General features: G+C 54.0%; 1 protein-coding gene across 2 annotated transcripts in view; it reads right to left on the reverse strand.

Moving 5' to 3' along the window:
• Positions 1–21,386, reverse strand: part of MAN1C1 (mannosidase alpha class 1C member 1) — a 140,353-nt gene that overhangs the window by 28,834 nt on the left and 90,133 nt on the right. For both annotated transcript variants that reach the window (XM_029948324.1, XM_029948323.1), the window contains exons 3-4: positions 3,049–3,164; positions 1,202–1,282 (exon numbers count right to left, since the gene is read on the reverse strand). In XM_029948324.1, the coding sequence (XP_029804184.1) occupies positions 1,202–1,282; positions 3,049–3,164 (197 nt within the window). The remainder of the gene's footprint in view (positions 1–1,201; positions 1,283–3,048; positions 3,165–21,386) is intronic.

A 21,386-nucleotide genomic window follows, 5' to 3' on the forward strand; every position in this document is an offset into this window, starting at 1 on the left:
CTGGGCTCCTATGGAACAGTCTCTGGGGACATAGAGGGATCAGCAGGGCATGGCTGGAGAACAGGGGCTGGAGAACAGGGATCAGCATGGCATGGCTAGAGAACAGGGGCTCCTGAGGGTCTTATAGGGCTGGTTACCTCAGGAGCCTGTCTGCTCAGGGATTTGGAGGCACACGGGGACTCCCTGGGCTTTGTGAACGGTTTCTAAGTCACAGGCACTCGTGTCCGCACCCCACTGTCTGCATCCTGGAGAGTCAGACTGATGATCCTTATAGTGAGATGGGGAAACTGAGGCAACACCATGAGGAACTGCTTTTTACGCTACTTTTCCTGCCTCTATTCTTGCTAGGACCTGCATCCCTGCCTTACACATGCCTCATAGTGCAAATAATATAGCCCCCCCCCTTATAAGGATCAAGGAAGAGCCTCCTATTTCTATTTCTACAGAGCTCTGTGGTTTTCAAGATTCTCTTGCAGCATGGAGAATATGGGCTTTGGGGCCGGTCAGCTCAGGGTCAACCCCGATCCCTCCTGACCCATCTCACAAGAGCTCTGTGAGCCCATCCCCATGGTGGGGAAGGAAGCGAGGCCCAAGGGTGGGGGACAACTTGCTCAAGATCCCAGGCAGGTGGGGTGTAGGGATGAGACCCAGGTGTTCTGACTCGCTGCCTGCCCAGGGCTCGCTGTCCTCTCCCCACACTGCACAGCCCTCCCTCTGGAAGCCAACACAGCTTGCCCAAGGCTGAGGTCTTGCACTTCAGACCTGTGACCAGCCCCGGTGGCTTGCCTCACCTCCCTGTTGCCCCTTGAGACCTGGAGCTGGCCTCTGGCCGGTGGCTGGCGCCCAGGAGGGGACCCGAGGGGCGGTTGTGGAGCAGGACAAGGCTGAAGGGCCCCAGGGGTGGAAATGGTGAAACAACGGTCTTGGCTGTATCAGTGCTGAAAACCAGCTCCTGCAAAAACCAGTCCAGCAGCTCTACAAGCCCGTGCTGAGCCCCGACGGCGGGTGCTGTGCTAGGAGCTGCAGGGACCGTGTGGCATGGAAGACGAGGGAGGGCCTGCAGGTGGACAGGGGCAGCCCCAGGCAAGTCCCCCCCACCCCATCCCTGCTTCCTCACTGGTGAGATGAGGGAGCGGGATTGGATGTTCTCTCAAACGTTTTCCCACCTGAAGGGCCCGGGGTCCCTGAAAAGCCAGCTTACCTCTTCTCCCGTCAGGTAGAAGGCGGAGAGGAGTCCCCCGATGTACCGGATGTTCACCTCAAACAAGGATGCTTCTCCACTCTGCAGGGCGGCGGAAAGGGGAGGGCGGGGGCGGGTGGGGGACACTTGTGAGACGCCTGGAGGGCTCCCAGGGACAGCCAGGTCCTTGAGACAGGTCACTCTGGCCACAGTCCTCCCCCACACTGCCGCTGCGCTGGGCTCTGGGGGCCTCCTCACCCAGCAGGCCAGGCTGCACGGGGTGGTGGTTTTCGGAGCAAAAGTTGAGAGGGAACAACACCTGCTTGGCAGCTGCCACCGGAGCACGTTAACAGCATTACAAATAAACGCCAGGTTTGGCTTTCTTCCCCAGCCCTTGCCCGAGGTCATCCGAGCAAAATTATGCCTGGCTGCTTGCCGAGATGCTGGAGAACCTGGAGGGGAGCTGCTGGCTGATTATTAGCCGGAGGGGAGCCACCTCCCCTTCCTGAGGGAGCTCCCTGGCTTAGCAGGACGAAAGCTGGGGGTGGGGGAGGTTCTCTGAGGAGCTTTTGGGGCAAACAGGACAAAGCCTAGGCTGAGAGGGAGGGGTGCCAGGAAGGTTCTGGTAGGTGATCAGCAATTCTCAGCCTCAGGTCTGTAGCCCTCAGGGCATGTCTGCACTTGCCTCAATCATTTTCTTTCTTTCTTAGGTCTGGACTGTGAATCACGGGTGTCGGGGCACCATGCCATGGACCAGATCTAAGTTAAAATCCCACCTCGGCCTCGTACTCGGCTTTGGGACTTTGGGCAGGGTATTTAGCTTTTCTCTGCCCGAGGTTCTTCACCCTGAGCGGGGTGGCAATGGGGTGCAACGTGGCACAGGTGAGATGCCTGGTGCCCTTCCTAAAAAGGGCCTGCTATTACCATCCCTGCCCCCCAGTGCTCCCCACGTCACTGTCCTTTACTGCTGACAACAACATTGAGCACCCTGCATCTGGGATGGGGTGCCTGTGAAGCCATTCCCTCTGTTAGGCTTACGGGGCGTGGCGAAGTCCTCATTCCCATTTTCTAGACAAGAAAACCAAGGCTCAGAGAGGGGACGTGACCCCATCTTGCTCTCTTCCAAGGACCCTCCCTAACCTGCCCCAGCGTGTGGGAATGTGCCCCAGGCTCCTCGGACCTGCCAGCACCTGGCACCGTAGGCAGCTGCCTGATGCCCACTCTCTATCCACTATCTGCCCAGGGACAAGGTGGGCCTAGGAAAATACCCTTTCCTTTTCCCACCTCGGCCTTTCTCCCATTAGATGCGGTAGGAAATGGGAGGATTCTGACTTTCTCACACAGACCACCAGAAGGCATAACATGCCTCAAAATAACTGTAACAATGATGATGATGATGAGGAGGACACCCCCTTACATCAAATCAGACTTAATAGCGTTATAATGCTTGCTGTAACCCTCCGTAGTTCACTCTCACAACAAACCTGTGGACTAGGCATTGTCATGGTTACTGTTATCGGATGGCCCCTCACCTCTCTCTAGAGGGCAGCATGGGGTGGGGTGGGGGCGCCAGGTTAGAGCAGCTCGGAGCAGATACACCACTGCTCCCAGCCTATTGCTGCCGTTTTGTGTGACAGATTCAACCCTGGAAGGGACTTCTTGGGTGCCTGCCACCCCAGGGAGGGGAAGGAAGGGCCGTTGGCTGGTAAATGCTCATGGGTTGGCCAGATCTCAAACTCAACTCGAGCCTGGTCTGAGGAGAGGGGACTCGGCAGAGTGCACAGAACTCCAGCGTCTCAGAAGTGACAGGGTGGAGCTGACCTTCCGGACCCCTTTCGGCTCTAACACCCCAAGGGTGTCTGACTCACCACGTTCAGGTGGAAGTTCTCCTCAACCCAAGCCTTGGCCTCCTGGAACTCCTCCTGCAGCTCCATGAGGTAGAGCGTGTCGAGGGAGTCAATGATGGTCGCCCCGCTAAGGCCTCCTGCAGGCACCGAGATCGAAGGCATGACCCAGGCTCCTTCCTACCCGTCCCATCCCCAGCCACACAAGCTACGCTCTCCAGGTCCCCTCTACATGCCCGGGCAGGCTCCGAGGCCGAGGCTGGCCCAGGCACCATCCAGGGAGACTCCAATGTCACCCACCTTTGGAGGCAAGTCTAGGAGCAGGCGCCCGCCCTCCGCCCACCCCAGGCTGCTTCCTCCTTGGGGCCCCAGACAGTGGGCAGCCGGCTGGGACACCGAGTTCATGGGCCCAACCACTTCCCAGACCTCTCAGTCCGCTCATATCTGCCAGCTAGTCAACCATCAGGGCCAGGCCAGCGCCCACCACTTTTCTGTGTCACTGGGTAGAGGGTGAGCTGGCATTTCGTTTACAAAATCTTAATATGCCAGTCATCTGGCTTTTCAATTCTATTCCTTGTTTTATTCTAAGGAAAAAATAGATGTTTACAAATAGTCATCCGGGAAGGGATTTATTATTGCAGTACCATATACAATGGGGAAAAGTTGGAAAAAAACTTCAAGTCCAACAATAGGGGATTAGTTATATAAACTGTGGCTCAGACACAAAATAGGACACTATGGAGCCCTCCATGCAGGTTAGGTAGGCTCTGTTGATTGGGGAGATATCCATGGGATCTGTTAAGTTAAAAAAAAATGTAGGTTGCAAAAAAAAAAAGAACACAATATAATTTCTTTATCATAAGCCAAATGTGGATGAGCCTACACAGAAATAAGTCAGGCAAGATGTGATTCAATAGTGCCCCCTGAGTGCTGGGCCCACAGGTGCCTTTTGACTTCTTTGGCTCATGGATTATTTTTATAACCAGAAATCTGCTTCCATTTGAAAAAAAAAGAGGGGGGAAGGAAAGTTTGGGCAAAGAAACCCAACAAATGCACAAACCAAAGGTTTTGTGGCCACTCTAGGACGGCCAGTCCAGAAAGCGCAAGTTCTGAGACCTGGCCCCTGCCACTGGGTCTTAGCCTCTTATCCTGGGGAGTAAGAGCTGAGATAATGGTGCAAAATATCACAGCTTTCCACACCACGGACTGGGTGGGAGAGTGAGGAGAGAGGCCTCCCCATGTGGGGCAGCCAGAGCCCGAGTGTAGAGTCCTGTGAAGGAAGAAAGGAGGGAGAAAGAAATGGGCCTGGGGCCATCTGGAGGGCTTCCTGCAAGAGACAGCTGCCTCCTATCAACTCCGTAAAACTACAGTAGCAGCAGTTTCCTTTAGATTCCAGCATGTAGCTTTTTTAAAAATTTTTAAATGTTTTTTATTTATTTTTGAAAGACAGAGACAGCATGAGCAGGAGAGGGTCAGAAAGAGAGGGAGACACAGAATCTGAAGCAGGCTCCAGGCTCTGAGCTAGCAGTCAGCACAGAGCCCGATGCGGGGCTTGAACCTACGAACAGTGACATCATGACCCGAGCCGAAGCCAGAACTCAACCGACTGAGCCATGCAGGCGCCCCACCAACATGTAGCTTAAGAGGACTGATGGCTCCTCCTTGCAGGGCTCAAAGCAGTGAGAACCCCAAGTTCTGCCTTCCCCCAGAGGAGCTTTGGAGCGCATTTGGCAGAGCCCCACTTCAGTCTGAAGCGAGCACGGGCTTTGCGGGCATGCCTGTGTTCAGAGTTCACATCTAATCTCCTTAGTTAGCGCTTCTCTAACTTCACACTTGTGTTGACTCTGCAGGCAGAGACTCCTAAAACTCAAACCACTGCCTCTCTAGGCCTGGAAAAGGATGGGAGGGCAGGAGAAACTGGGAGGAGGGTAAAGCTGGGTTTAGAATCCACTTCCAGAAGCAAGGGCTTCCCAACCCACAGTCAGGCATCCCAGGATGGTTCCAGTACTTAAAAAAAAATTTTTTTTAACGTTTATTTATTTTTGAGAGACAGAGAATGAACAGGGGAGGGGCAGAGAGAGAGGGAGACACAGAATCTGAAGGAGGCTCCAGGCTCTGCGCGGTCAGCACAGAGCCCCACACAGGGCTCGAACCCACAGACTGCGAGATAATGACCTAAGCTGAAGCTGGACACTTAACCGAGCCCCCTGGACGTCCCAGGATGGTTTCAGTATTGGGGATGAAGTCAATTTCCAGAATGTCAACTCCTCCAACACTGAAGGATTGGCAGGAAAACACTCAGGTCAAGCAAAGTTGATCTTTCATGGTTTATGCTGGCTGCTTCCCTGTGGTTGCCAATGGCTAACCATGGCTCATGGGAATGCTTTACTGTCAGGTGAAAAGGTAGTGGGCACGGGAACTCGGATGTGGGAGAGAGACACGGATGCTGAGATGCGCCCGCCACAGAGCACCAGCCACGTGTCCATCCTCTTGGCTCTGAAGCTGCGCCCCCCTCCTGTTACATCACAGGGCCTCACACTCGAGTTTTCAAGGGACTGAAGGAATTTTTAAGATCCCACTGCCCTGCCCCTAAATTTCATAATGGACCCCAGAGAGGGCTTGGGACATACCTGGGATCAGATCAAAGGCAGAGCAGAGCCCAACTTCTCTCAATTCCTTGTGAAAACAGTGGGACCTGATTGCTAACCCCGCCCTACCCTCAAAGGGACAGGAGGCTGCTCTGACCAGTGAGGGCTTGAAGAGAAGCCCAAGGCCAAGGGGACGAGGCCCAGAGTATCTCATTTCCAAATCCTGCCCTGAGCTGCCCAGTGTTTTTACCCCAGGGGTTCTCCTTCCCTCGGCTGAGCCTGAGCCCAGAGAGGCCCAAGGGTCTGGGCTGGGCCGGAAGGGCAGCCAGGACCCCTTGTGACCAGCTCTCCTTCCCAAATGCTCCCGAGGCACCGGCTGAGACGGCAGCTCGCTGAGGGAGTTTTTGGCAAAGTTCTGCCCGGCTCTCAGGTTCCCGTATCCTTCCTCAGTTGATCTCTCACCCGGGCCCCCACCTACCCCACAGCTGGGCTCCGGGCCAGCAAGGCACTTACTGGAACGCTTTTCATTCCAGGCCAGAGGTTACCCAGAGGCCAGGCTGGGCCAGAGAGAAGGCCCGATCCCAAATTCAACTCTATCTGTACCTGCAGCCAGCCAGGGCGGCTCCTCGGGGGAAAACACACAGCGCTATTCAGAGAACAGGCACATGGTTTACAGGCATGGAGACATAGCGGGACAAAAAGGCAGGCAGCCAGCTTGGAAACTCCATTGGACCTGGCCCTGAGGCAGGCTTCAGGCTGTCTCCCTCTCCCACTTCCAGCTCTGAATGCTTGTGGTGCACAAGGGACCCACCCCACCCCCTTCCTGCCAGGCAGTGAGTGTGTCAAAAGAACACAACCCTGGGTTCAAACCCCAGCTTGGGCCAGCAACACATCTGCTCCAAGTTATCAAAGTTCTTCTCTGTAAAGTGAGGTAAGACCCCTGGGCTAGGGACTGGGGAGCCACTGCAGGTTCCTGAGCTGAGATAAAGGAATCCTATACATGCCTGGTCTTTCTGATAAAGTCGCCTGTGTGCACCTGGGACACCGTAGGGGCTTGACAAAACGGTTCATTGTCTTCTTTCCAGGATCCCATAGCTCATCCTGAAACACTGGCCTCATCAGGGAGATGTTGGTTCACTTCCTGGCTTTATCACATACCAGCTATGTGCCATGACAAGTCACTGTACCTTTCTGGGTCACGTGTCCCTCATCTTCAAAATGGGGATGACAGGAGGACCTACTTCCTAAGGCAACAGGGAGGGCTGAACAGGGCAGTGGATGGAAAGGAGTCAGTACTGTGTTAGTTACATGTGAGCTTAACCCAACACATGGGAGTGTGGCCCTCCCTGCCCCCAGCTGGCCCTGGGCAGCCCCTCCACAGTCTTCTGGGGTCCTTAAGGCCTTGCGGAGCTCCTCCATTACTGGCTCCTCTCTGCCCCACAGGGCTGAGGCCATCAACACCCCTGATCTGGGTGGGCACCTGCCTCTCAAAGGGTCTTCCTACCTCCAAGACCCCTGCCCTTCCCCTCAAATTTACCTTGTGCATTGTTGCCTGACTTGTCTTCCTAGAACAAGACCCAACTGTGTCCCTCCTCAGCTCAGGAAGCTGCAAGGGCTTCCCAGTACCCATGCAATGAGGTGGGGGCAGTGGGGCGGGGCTTTTGGGTGTGACTCCAGAGGATCGGGCTAATCTCTCCCTGGACACGTGCTGCACACTCTTGCCTCGATACCTTGGCATGTGTGCTCTCCTCTGCCAAGAAAGCTGTTCTGGGCATCTGGGTACACTCAAAGCCCACGTGCTCTCCAAGCTCTACCTCCCACTGGCAGCCTTCCTGGATTCCATCCAGCCAACCTCCTGAGGAAAGAGCTTCCCACCCCTGCCCTGAACTGTGGGGGCTGTGCTCACCTTCTAACCACCTGTGAGCTCCTGGGGTCAAGGGTTCCCACTGCCTCCCTGCATCAATTCTGCACCTTGTCTCCAAGCAGCCCCAAAGGCCAAAACCCCCAACCCAAGTAGGCCTGTGGCCTCTTTAGGTGTCCTTCCTTCTGTGACTCTTCTGCAGACTGTTAGGAACGGCCTCCCTATGCCACCTTCACATGGGGAGATCTAGAGTCCACCAGGCCCTCCTAGCTCAGGAAGCCACTGTGAATGCCACCCCGTGGTCTACACATGCTCCTGCCCTCCCTGGACTCTCCTCCCCTGAGAACACCTTCAGCAGCTCCCACAATGAGTGCCCCCATTCTGTGCACCCCCGTCTCTGTGACAAGAGCTGCCCACTCTCACCGCACGGCAAAGAATCGATAATCTACGTGCGCCTGCCCTTCCGTAAGTGCAGGGCTCCTGTGTGATTCAACGCATCTCTAGGCACGGGGAACAGCTGCCCAGTGAGAGTGGGAAGGGGAAAGGCAGGGAGCCGAGCTGGCCCGTCTCTGATGGGTGACGCCTCCCTGGCATCGGGCTTGCTCTGAGCTGACCGAGGCCTTTGGGACACCACTCTTCCTCTCACCTTTCCTTCTAACCCTGTGACTGTGCCTTCTCAGTCTCCTCTGCTGGTTCTTGCTCTTCTCCAGACCACTATGGATGGGTTCTGTCATCACTGGGCCTTTTCTCTTCTCTGCCCTCCCTCATTCCCTTAGTTCAATTCCACCTATATACTGAGGACTCCCCGATATCAACTCCCAGTCAGGACCTTGCCTCAGCCCTGGGAGGACACGGGTGGCTCATGTTTAACCTGCTCCTCAACCACAGGGGTTAACGCCAAGCCCCTCCTCACAAGCCTTTGACTCTGCATCTCTCTCGCTCGCACCCTATCCTGGTGGCTCTCTGCAAGATTTCCAGACTCTGCCATTTCTTGCCTCCTCTGTGTTCCCACCTTGCTCCAGCCACCTTCTTCTCTCTCTTGGATTTATTCCCAGAGCCCTCTAACTGGCCCCTGGGCTTCTACCCTTGTGTTCCCCACCCACCACCTTGGCCCATCTATCCTCGACATGGCAGCCCGAAGGATCCCTTGAAAATGCCAGTCCTATCATGCTACTCCTCTGCTCACAATCCTCCCATGGCTCCCACTGGACTCGGAGGCCCGTGATCTGGCCCCAGCTTTCTCTCGGCCTCATCACCCATTCCCCTTCCTCATTTCTCTCACTCCACTCTTACTGCATGTTGTTCCTACAGCCCCCCAAGCCTGCTCCCTGTTAGACCGTGGCCATTTCCATCATGCTACCACAACAGCACCCCCACCCTTTCCCCTTACCTCTCTATTCTTTCCTCCTCGGCACCTTTATCCCAGAGACGTCATGTGTGGATCTGCTTCCCCATTTACTGTCTTCTCATAAGGGAGCAGATGAGGGGGAGGGCCCTGTTTTGTCCACTGCTGTCCCCCACTGCCTAGGACACTTTCCAGCCCGTCCCAGGTGCCTGCTAAGTATTTGAGAATAAAAGGCCCATCGCTCTGGGTGGGGAGGGTTTGCAGGGGCCGTGGCTCATTCACATTTTTCAGTGACCAGCTATGGTCTGGCACCCAGAGGTGAAGGTAAATGGGTTGAACAGACAGCTCACCATGCAAGGTACTGTGGTGACCACATCTGGGGCAGGTTAGCTATCTATGCCAGGGGCTGGTGCCAAGAGACAGAGGAGACCCTGCCATCAGGCTGTGGCCAGATCGGCCACGGTGGCCTTGTGTGTCCACACCATGGTCCTGTGCAAAGCTATTTGTCGTGCGTGGGTCAGTTTCAACAAGGGCCTGGCCCCCGACTCCTGTCACCTCCTCCCTCCCACCCCTGGGCCTGCCTGGGTGGGAACCCTGTCCTGCTAGACAGAGAGTTGTATCCCCTCTCCTGACTCTGCTGTATTAATGATGATGAGGCTTTTATGTGATGTTTTATTAGCAAAGAGAAATGGGTCAGGCCGGGCAACATAAGCTCCAGGAAGAACATTCAGAAGGAAAAAAAATCACCCAAAGCATAGCCTGTTACTGCAGTGTCCTCAGAGCCATACTCTAATGGCTGCATTTAATTTGATGACATAATCCATAGAGACCCTTCTTAATCTGTAAAGAAACAACACAAGTGTTTCTTTCTCAGCTTCCGAAGAAACCAGTGTGGCTGTGGGGCGGGTGGGAGTTCCCAAACATGGCGGCCTCAGTGTACCCCACCCCATGAGAGGGACTCCTTCCAAGGCTCCTCCCCTTGGATCTGGGTCGACCTCGGTGACTCCTGGGAGCAAAAGAATAAAGTAGAAGGGACGATGTGCTAGTTTCTAGGCCCCAGCCTTAAGACACTAGCGGTTTCCACTTCCTGTCCCCTGGAACACTGATGCCTCGGACAAGCCGCCATACTGTGAGGAAGAGCGACGGAGCCCAGGAAGAGAGAACAAGAGAGGCTGCGTGTGTGCGTGTGTGTGTGTGTGTGTGTATGTGTGTGTGTGTGTGTGTGTGTGTGTGTGTTTTCTGACTGACAGCCCCTTGGGGACTCCCAGCCAACTGCCAGCATCAATCCTACACACGAGAACTCAAAAGTTTCCAATGGCTCCACCTGTCAGGTTACCCTTCGACCCTTTCCAGCTGAGGGCACACACATGGTGGTAAAGAGATAGGCTGCGCCCACTGTGCCCTTTCTGGATTCTGGACCCACCGAATCTGTGAGCATAAGAAAATCATTGTCGTGAGCCACCAAATACTGGAGTAATTTCTTTATGTACCAGTAGCAACCGGAATGTCCTGCTATGTGGGTATCTGGCTGATGGAAATGATATCCCACTCCCCCAAAGTGTACTGTTTAAAATCACAGCATCCTGTATGGTGAGATCTTCCGGCTGCATGAAACTGCATGAAATCGTCATAAGGATTAGGACCTCTGCGTTTCTGTCAGGTCTGAGCCGGTTCCTTTTCCTTCAGTAACAATATTTTTCTTGAATCTTCCCATGATGTCTATTTCCTGGATCACTGAAAGTGAGTTCAGAGGATGTGTGTTTCCAGGCAGAGGTTTCTTGGAGCCTCTGGAAGGACTAGAAGATATATTTTAGGAATGAATCCTGGCACTCAACAGAATGCTCTTACCAGGAGTGAATCAATAAAAGATGATCAGATCTGGCGATGCTACTGCCTTTCTTGGGCCCTCAACACCCTGATCATATTCAAAGTCCCTGGGCACAGTATACAGGGCACAGGTGGTCCATACCCTGGCAGCCTCGCCAGCCTCTCTGCCACTCTCTGCGCATGCGATGCTCTATCCACGTGATGCCATTAGTAGCACCCCAAATGCCATGGGGTTTCTGCTGACATGGGTCCCTATGCCCGGGATCCCTTCCTTTTCCCAGCTGGCTTGGCGAACACCTGCTCTTTGTCCCAGCCTTGGCTGGAGCATTGAGTCATCTCTCGAGAATTCCTGAGCCACCAAGCAGACCCGACCACGCTCTCCTATGCAAGCCTGCCCTGCTCTGCTGCAGGCCCCCCGGTCACAGCACTGCTTCCACTGCACTGTACATGCCTGTGAACGCCATGGCCACTGGCTGCACCTGACTCTTCCCAGTGGCCCAGGTATCCGTCCCCAGGCGAGGCATAGAGGTGAGAGAAGGCCGGTGGAAACACGGACTGCATCTTCTCAAAGGTCCCTAAACACTTTAGAAGGGCTCTTGGCCTTGGAGAAATCATATCATACACAGCCGTGGCCAGCTATTCAAGGAAAACACTGTTGCAGGGACAAAGTGGGGACGTGCCGACATCATGGCCCTGGTGGAACTAATGGCTTCCTCCAGCCTTCCCAAACAGACGTCACGCTTTGCTGCCACAGGCCGGAGGATGTTTGCTGTGGCCGACTGCTGAATGAGGGTCAATGTGACGGATGACTGGACACGGCTCACAGAACGGGTCTACTGGACAGGGCTCCTTGTTGGAAAACAGAGTGTGTTTTTAAAAATGTTAATGTTGTATTTGTTTGCTTTTATGTAAGAGCTGAGGGTGCTGACTGCTGGGGAAACTTGTATTTTAAAACCCCCCTCCCTCAGGGCTGAGGATCAAAATCGTAACTGCTTTTATCTTAGAACATCTCAGAGAGAAGAAAAGGCAGATGGAGGACATGGAGCCCAGGATGCTACAGTGGTATCTCATCTCCAAGGCTACAGCTCAGGGCAGGGCTGTGACCAGGTGCCACCTTCCAGGCCATACACAGCCTTGTAGGCTTGTTTCTAATTCTAGCTTAGTTCCTTCCCAGCCTGTGATTTGGGTAGCTCACCTGACTTCAGAAAAATTGGATAATAAGGTCTCCTTCTTAGAATGGCATGGCCAGTTCAGAGAAATGTACACAAAGGACAGTCAGCAGGCATTCGGTACAAGAGGATGCCCAGTGCATGGGCCTATTATCATAAGGCTCAGTTCCGGCAGAGGAAACCACCCTGGGGCTGGCAAAGCTAGGATCCCTTGCAGATCCTTGACCTCCTTGGCCCAAATGAAAGAACAGTATGGCTCTTGTGCCAGCCAGGGAGGAGGCATGAGCCCTCAGGAGGGCAGGATAGGAGCTGGGCAGGCACTGTTGCATTTTCAATACACTTAATGTTCACTGGGGAAAGGAAAAGACAGAGCCTTCTGCTGATCCCTCCAAGAGACACGAAAGTCTGGCCACAGCTCTGGGCAGCTCCTGAGTCCCTCCACACACACTGGCTTCTACCCATTGAGTCAGAAGATTGCTCAGTACCCTCCCTCCACCTCCATGGGAGAAGCAAAGATCCCCAGCCCATAAACCTTGGTCTTGTCCATATAAATTTGCTTTGGCTTCATGGTGGGGGAGGGAGGATTAAACCGTGCCTTTGACTTTATGCTTGGCTGTGAGACGCAATGGGGTTAATGAACATGACTTGAATAGAAGTTTGATATGCTTGCATGGCTGGGGTGGCCCTCTTTCGCTTCTACTTTTAACGATGAGAACAAATCTCAAATAGCCACTGGTCCAAGAAGGGTGAGAGGCAGGTGGAGCAGACTGGACCCTGATGAGCACAGCCTCAGTAAAAGACAGTCCAGTCTATCTGCAACTATACGAAGAAGAAATAAACACTCCTAAGGGTGCCTGGATGGCTCAGTTGGTTAAGCATCCGACTTCAGCGCAGGTCATGATCTCATGGTTTGGAGTTTGAGCCCTGCATCGGGGTCTGTGCCTGGAGCCTGCTTCAGATTCTGTATCTCCCTCTCTCTCTGCCCCTCCCCCCTCACGGTCTGTCTCTGAAAAATGAATAACTCTTAAAGAAAAATAAAAAGAAAGAAAGAAACACTACTTGTCTGCTACTCATTGTGGAATCATTTTCCCCCAACATTATTTTGGAAGAGGCTGATGGATTCGTGCTCTTTAAGCCTTCTTTCTTTCTTTTAAAGTTTATTTGAGAGAGACAGAGACAGTGGGAGGGGCAGAGAAAGGAGACAGAGAGAGAGCAAGAGAGAGAGTATCCCAAACAAGCTACCAGCGCAGAGGCTGACGTGGGGCTCGAACTCACAAAACCAGGAGATCATGATCTGAGCAGACCCTTAACCGACTGAGCCCCCCAGGAGCCCCCAGCCTTATTTCTTAATAGTCTTTCCATATTCCAGCTACACTGTGTGGTCCCCTCTTTCTAGGCTTCCAGCCCTTGACTCAAGCTATTACCTCTGCTCGGAATGCCCTCCTGTCACCCCAAATGTCTCTGCACACTTCCCAATCCAATGTCTACTCTAAGTCCTAGAGAAAATGCTGCTGCTTCCATGAAGACAGCCTTGATTCCCCCTCCCGGATCTGGGGTCTTCCTCTTCTGAACTCTTTTATCAAAAGAATTCCTTTCAACCGTCATTATGGTAATCCATGTCCCCTGTGTCCTTTTCTCGAGTCTGTCCCAGGCAGCAAGTGTGTGTTGGGCTGACTGTAAGCCTGGTTAACTGAACCCGGAAGAGGCTGTGCAGAGTCAAGGTGCCGGCACCCCACAAAGGTTTGCCTGTGGAATGTGGAATTTCTCGATGCCAGCCACCAACCCCTTCTCTCCTGGGGTTAATAAAAATAACTGTGGTTAGCACTGACCCAGCACTTCTTCGTGCCAGGCGCTGGGCCATATGCTTCACACACATCTTTTTTAAACCTTGTGACAATGCTATTATTGTCCCTCTTTTACAGATGAAGATTGAAGCTTCCAGGAATTAAGTCGCTTGCTCAAGACTGATTTATTCACCCCCAGAACACATTTCTCAGTGTTCAGGACGTGTCTGGCGCTGAAACGAGGGGAATGGACGGTCCTGATCTCCACCCTCAGAGAGCCATGGGTCTGGCGGGGGAGACTGGCACCAACCAGGCCTGTGCAGACAACATCCAGTCAGAGTCATGCGTGTCTTAAAGGAAGAGAGAGCAGGGGCTGAGGCCAGGAGAGGGGTTGGGTCCATGGCAGGCAGGATGCACAGCAAACCCAACAGGCTGCGGTGAGGGAAGTTTTGACAGATTTGTGGAGCAGAGAGGAGGTCGCTACACACAGTGCGGAAGGAGGACCATGGCCAGAGAGAGGGGGTGGGGCCAGGCTACAGACTCAGGGAGAGGAACATGTGGCTTCCGCAGTGGTCTGGAGAGGGGCTGGGAGGGGACCCAGTGGGGACCCCTTCTGGGCCAACTCGGGGAGCTACCCATGTTGGTCGGCGAGTGCCCACCAGGAGAGTGGCAGGGAGCACCGGGGCCCATGCTCTGAGGCAGCTGGGGGGCCCCAAGTCGGGGGGCAGCTGCTCACCAGTCCAGGAACAGGAAGAATTAACCTTGAGCATGGGGCAGCGTCAGCCAGCTGCCTCACCACAGCCCTGTCAGGGAGCCTCCTGCTGCCCGCCCTGGCCCACAGGCTCAGGGTCACAGTGCCATCTTGGATATACATCACGGCCACACAGAGCGACACATTGATCGTGGCAAACACAGGCTGTGGGCCAGAGCCAAGAGACGCAGATGCGTGGCTCTGATAACAAGATGAATGATGCCTTCTGGAAAGGGGGAAAGAAAGGAAATCAGACACAGGGCAGAGTGAGTACGGAGACAGCCTGGTACGGAGTTGGGCCCAGGGGAGGGTCCTTCCAGTTGTGGGATGGCCAAGCTGCAGGGCAGAGGCTGGAAGGGGAAGCTTGGAGCCACACTACTAGCTGCCTCAGTTTCCTCATCTGTACAATGGCACCAACAGTAACTCTACCTTGCATACTGTCCCAAGGGTGAGGGATCACCCAGCATGTGTAAACAGCTGGACGCACGGCCGCTTGCACGGGCCTCGGCACAGACAAAGCCACAGCCACCAGCCCGTGCAGCGGCGGACACCAAGCAGCTGAGTACCCGCGGGCAGCGCCTCTCTCAAGCCTCCCACAGCCCCACAAGGAGGGCACAACTCATGTCCCCATTCCACAGGTAGAGACTCTGGTGCTTAGAGTGGCCACGAAAATCTCCCGAGGCAGATGAGGGTGGAATCAGGATGCAGCTAGGGCTGTCTGTTTTTCCTTACCACCCAGGCTAGACTCAGAGGGTCCGCAAGGGTCCCAGGGAGGGGCCTCCAGACCACCCCCTGCCTGCAGGCTGGCACCACGGCCCTCAGGTGTAGGCGCTGCCTGTATGAGAGGAGCCGGTGCGCCCCTCCCCGCAGGAGCCCTGCCCACACAGACCAGCCTGGCACCCCTTCCTCCAGGAAGCCACCTCAGATCCCCGGCAGGAGTGACACATGCTGGCCATGACGCATCGCCTGGCCCAGGCTGTGCGGGTCTCTCTGACAGGCTGGAGCTCCAGAAGGAACAGATGCCGGTCATCTTTATCTGTGGGGTCAGCGAAGAGCCCAGCTTAATGCTGGGCACTCCGGAGGTTCTGAGTAAGTACGTGCTGAATTCACCTGTAGAGCTGAGAAGGGGCCAGAGCAGGTGAGACTGGGAGCCTGGCCCTTAAGCCCTTGATGGGCCCCCTCCTGCATTCCTAGCAGCCACTGAAGAGGAGGAGCTGACTCGCCCCGCTCTACTGACCAGGGACCTTCCCTTTCTTTGGTCCATAGGCTCCTTCTAGAATCTAAATGGAGACAGACAGACAGACAGACAGACACACACACACACACACACACACACACACACACACACACACACCCCTCCTTAGCTGAAAAGATACTTGCACACATTTTACACTGAAAGTAATACAGGCTTCTCATTGCCAGACTTCTCTATGTTATCCACCCAGCTGAGGTGAGGGGGACAGATTTTTATATCCTACAAAGATGGGGTGAGGAAGTTATTTTGGAGTAAGGTAGGCAGCGAATCAAATCTTACTTTGGCTACTCCTAGCTGTGTGACCTCTCGTTAACTACTTCACCCACCTGAGCCTCAACATACTCATCTGTGAAATGGGGATAATGTCAGATAATGCACATATTAGAGAGACTGGCACTAGTAGGTGTACAGTGAGGTGTTTTCTTTCCATGTAAAAGGGCTTCAGGGGGTACCTGTGAGTCACCGTTCATTTGATTTAGTGTGTGTGTGTGTGTGTGTGTGTGTGTGTGTGTTTTAGGAGTAGTCATAGTGGAAAAAGCCCAGGCTTCTGGTCAGAATGGTCAAGACTTAGGTCTGTACATGACCACCAGTTGAGTGGCCATAACCAAGTTGCTTAACCTCTCTCAGCCGTGAGTATATCTGTCCAAATGGACTGCTAATACCCCCCTTGAAGGTGTGGGCACCTTGGATAAGGTAGAGTTTGGCAGAAACGGGGAACAGGCAGGTGTGTGCCTGGGCCGCACAGGGAGAGGCCTCTCACCCCACCGGCCCACACCCACCCACTCTGCAGGCCTGGTGTGACAACTCTGAGCGGGCTTCCTGGGGGAAAATAAACTTGCTTCTGTTTTGGATCCCGGGGCCAAAGCAATTCACAAATGCAGCAAATATGCCAAGCCCAGAAGACAGCTCCCCCTGCTTCAGAGAAAACACACAGTTCAATTTCCTAAAGATCCAACCCCAGGAACCTTTCAAGGCTTTCCCCGAAGAGAGCAGTTCTTGGAACTTGGGAGGCACCACCTCCGTGCAGCTGAACAATTAAGGCCCAGGTTGTTTGTCATTCTCAGCACAGGTTTGTGAGGATGGCCGAGAAAATGGAAAAAAAAATCTGATTTCAGAGGCACGGTTTTCAGAAATATATGGTAATCCATTTTTGTCAAACCACAGAAGGCACAGCTCAAATCATTAAAAAGCCATCGCACTTAATCACGCCAAGAGAAGGCTGGTCTATGCCTCTCAGATCATTTTCAAATGGTTTCAGGTTAACTTTCAAAAACTGACAGGCAAGCGGGGAGGGGATTATGACACACGACCACTTGAGGAATTTCTGGTTCTGGTTCTCGGCAGGCGAGGGATTTATTTGAGAGAAAATCTCCACCCAGACCTTGGCCTGGTGGCGCTGGGGATGGCGGTGAGGGAGATGCCAGGACGCATCGGCGACGACTTCTCCCCGCAGGAAGTGTGCAGCTGCTGTCTCCGAAAGACGGCAAGCTCATGGCAAACTATTAAGCACATAAATAATGATGATGCATTGTGACGGGGGCTAATAGAAGGCGGGGGTTTTGGCAGTGTACGTCTCAGCCGTGAGCGTGCATACCTGGGTTTGGACTCTGTCCCCCACTCACTAGCTGTGTGGCTTCACCCAAGTTCCTGTCTCTCTCAGAAGCTTGGCTCCCCATCTCGTAGGCCTGGGAGACTGTGAAAGAGGTAATTCCTGTGAAGCCTTTTTCAAGCAGTGCCTGGTATGCAGTAAACTCTCAGTCTCAGAGCTGGCTGAGCAGCTAACTCTGCTTAAGAGAGCCTCCTAGAAGGCCTCTGCTTTAGATCGGGGAGGAGGAGCGGAAGTCTGCAAGGTGAAGGACCAGAAAAAAGACTTTCCAGCCAGAGGGCACAGCATGTGCAAAGGCCCCACACAGTGAGAGCCTGGTCAGGGAGGCACAGAGCATATGTGGGGAGCGGGATACAGGGAGCTGTGCCGAGCTAACTTGGGGTCCTCCCGTGGAGGTCTGTGAATGCCAGCCTCAGGGGTTTGGACTGTCAGGAGGGCTGTGGGGAACCATGGAGGTACGGGTTAGAAGCTAACTGAGGGGCCATGGTGAGGCCGTGGAAAGGCTGGGACAATGTGTAATTCAGGCTCCTCACAGAGTCAGGAGCATCCTGTGTCTTCTTCCAGGTCTCAGCCCACATTGGGCACCACTTATTGACTTCTAAGTGACCACCGCCCCCTGCCCCCCATCAAGCTCTGATTCAGTGTCCCCAACCTCTGTTCCAGGCAAACACTGTGTCCTATGCCCAGCAAAGATCACACTCCCCTTGGCTGGGCCAGAGCCATCTTGGGGAAAATGCTGCCCAGTAGGGAACTGCATGTCCCACCCCCTTTGCATTTAGGTGCGGCCATGTGACCAAGTTCTGGCCAACAGTGTATGGGCATAAGTTACATACACCACTTTGAGGCATGATCCATCTGTGGGATGCTCCAAGGCCAAGGTGACCTTGGGAGTCAAAATCTGAAGATGCTAGAGCCTCCTCACCTTGGGTGTCTATGTGATTGTGAGGAATAGAGCCGCTCCCACCTCCTCCCGTCAATTTGACTTTATATGAGCAAGAAATAAATGTCTGTTGTCTCAATCCTTGGAGCTCTCTGGGTTTGCCTGTTACAGCAGCTAGCATCACCTTAAATACATACACGCACTAAATGGAATGTCCACCAGCAGATCCCGACCTCACTCCAGGTTTTAGTTCTGTCCCTCAACAGAGAGGCTCCCCCAAATAGCTGAGCCCTCAGGGGGCAGGGGGTGGGGGGCTGGCGCCTGGCTTCCATCTCCTGGCAGCTCCCCTGGGAAGAAGTCGGCTTAGCCTTCTGATGACTTGTTCCAGAATTCATTAGCAGGAAATTGCATGCCCTGCCAGGAAGACGCACGCCTGAGTTTTCAGACACGTCTGTTAGACACAGTTATCAAAACTCTGTCATGTCTCTGCACAGCCCCTACATTCTCCTGCTCTGGTGTCCTCCTGCCAGGCTCTGCGCTCAGGACACACGCTTGCTGCCTTTGAAGATCTGAGAACCTTGTATGGCCGAGTGCTCTACCAGACAGGCTGGCTAGGAGCCAGGGCTCCGGACAGAAGCCTGCATCAGTGACTGAGGTCCCGCCCACCCCCCACACCCTGCACCTAAGCAGTCCCACACTCCCAGCCCAGGACTGATGCCGAGACCTGCAGGAAGACAGGAGAAAGGCCAGAGCGACGTGTGATGTGATAGGCTGGACTGGGCCATCCGTGACTTTAACGGGATCTGGTTATTACATGTCCTTTTGCTGAGAGGGCTGCTTCTCCTGCAGCCTGGGGGCAGGGCCGGGGCGTGCCCGGCCCCCAACCACCAGGACCTGGAGTCAGGGACCCTGCAGCCTGGTTGTCCGGCGGGCTGGTGCAGACCTGACCTTCTCCCACTGCCTGCTCGCTGGCTCTGGCTGGGGGGCTCTGAGGAGCTCTCAAATCACCTGACAGAGTGAAAACCATCCACACCCCAGACTAGGCCCTATGGAGAGACAGAGAAGAAACAATAGGGACAAAGAGCATCCATTTCTGAAGTCTTTTCACACACAGTAATGCACCTGTTTGATCCTTACACCCGGAGGGTGCCATCACCACGACTTCATCAAGGAGGAAACTAAGCCTCATAGAGATGAAACGGCTCGTGCATAAGGCCTCCCAGCTAGACCTCCAGGCAGTAATCTGAGCTGGATCCTAGGGGCCCGTAAGAGCCACAGTCACCTGCTCAGGACATCCTACATGCCAGGTACTAAATGGAGCATTGCAGTGAACTCTACATCACAGGTCGTTATGTTACCTCCATTGCCAGAAGACAAAACTGAGGCTCAGTGAGGTTAAGCAGTTTGTCCAAGGTCACACATCAAGTAAGCGTGTGAAGAGCCACGGCCGTCATGCCTGCAGTGTTGGCGTGCTCTCCCTCTGCTAGCTGTCTCCCCAGAGAGAAGGCGCCCACCTGGGGAAGGCAGGGAAGGAGGCTACAAGAGCCTATCAAGCAACAAGGCAGGATGTAAAATTACACACGTTTTGGTCACCATGACATTCAACACCTAAGTGGGTGCCGATCTGACAGGGTGGGATCTGGTGGACAGTGGGTATGTGCCTCGGAGTGGGGGGTGGGCTGGCACCTTCTGTTAGCTCCTGGCCTCCCCTGGCTGAATTCTTCTCTGGAAGGATGGCTGAGGGTAAGGCAAATAGGAACCAGGCAGGTGCAGGTGTGGTGTCCCTGGTGGCAGGAGGTTTCCTTCCCTCTCTCCAGGTGCAGGAGCCACCTGGCCAGGTAACCTCTCCACCTCACCACATTCCAGAACAGGCTTCAGCCTCGGGCATGGATCTAAGTGAATCAGTGACCACTGATGTGAGCACTTGGAGCTTTTGCAAAAGTAAAGACTCGCAGAAGGGGGCCTGAAGCAGCAGCGATAGCCCAAGCAGTGTTAGGAAGCCCCCCATGTCTGCAGTGCCCCGACAGTAGACGCTTAGACCAAGGAGCTGGCCTTCAACTGCTTTCTAAAAGGCCCTTTGCGGACCTGGCCCTGCCCACACTTCATTCCACGCTGCAGTCATACTCAATTCAGTGTGCCGGGCCGTCATGCCTCTGCTCCAGCGGTGCCTTCTGCCCAAAATGCCTTCCCTTCCCCCCTTTTATAAAATTAATTTTTTTAATGTTTACTTTGTGAAATAGAGACATAGCATGAGCAGGGTAGGGGCAGAGAGAGAGAAGGAGACAGAATCCGAAGCAGGCTCCAGGCTCTGAGCTGTCAGCATAGAGCCCGACACGGGGCTCGAACTCACGAACCACGAGATCATGACTTGAGCTGAAGTCAAACGTGTAACCGCGTCTTCCTCAAAAGTTACAGATCTTAAACTTCTACTAACACAGGCACTTTGGGAGAGAATCCTGGTACTCTTGGTGGGGGGAGAGAGGAACTGAAAGGTGAGCTGGCCCAAGGACACAGCGCACACCTGTGCCCTCGGAGGCTCTGGCACGCGGCCTCGCTCTAGTCTGCCTGTGCGCGCTCCTGAGTTGTCAGGCCACCACAGCCTGGCACGTGTTGTGCCTTTGACCCAGAATGCCATTTTACCTTTTCTGCCCAGGATGCCCCGGCTCATCCTTCAAGGCCCAGCTCAATGTTACTGGTCTGTGAGGTTCCAGAGGTAAACTCCGGGGCTCCTTCCTTTGTGTTCCCCACACTTTGCACATCACGATCATGTGTAGATCCTTCCCCTAGAGTCTCTGGGGGTGCCGGTCATGGCCAGCTCACCTCTGCATCTTGTGCAGCGGCCCAGAACCGGCCGAGAAATGCCCCATGAATGAATTAATGAATGAGCCTCTTCTGCTACGATGCCAAGTGGCCTAATTCCTCACCCATGGGCCTCCCCTCTCCAGTCACAAGTGGCTCTCTTCGTCTTCACACCACATTGGTATTGACCGGAGTCAGGTCTTAATGGTGCTTTAACAAAAGGCAGCACCCACCGTTCATTTCCCTTGGCTAATTACATTTCCCAATTGAAACCGCTTATCTCTGGGTTGGTGTTAAAGACATAATCAGTTTCCAGAATGGATTTAAAAGAGGTGAGAAGCAAGAAAATAATTAAGCCAACTCCTGATTGAATCAAATAATTAAGCAGATTAAATCGGTTGCCTGTGATCTACAGCCCCAGCCTATGCCTGGGGAGTACGATTCTCTATCAGAGGGATCATTTCTGATTATTTTAGAGATGGAGAGCACTTCTTCCA

Source organism: Suricata suricatta, chromosome 8, assembly GCF_006229205.1.
Source record: "Suricata suricatta isolate VVHF042 chromosome 8, meerkat_22Aug2017_6uvM2_HiC, whole genome shotgun sequence".
Taxonomy (NCBI): Eukaryota; Metazoa; Chordata; class Mammalia; order Carnivora; family Herpestidae; genus Suricata; species Suricata suricatta.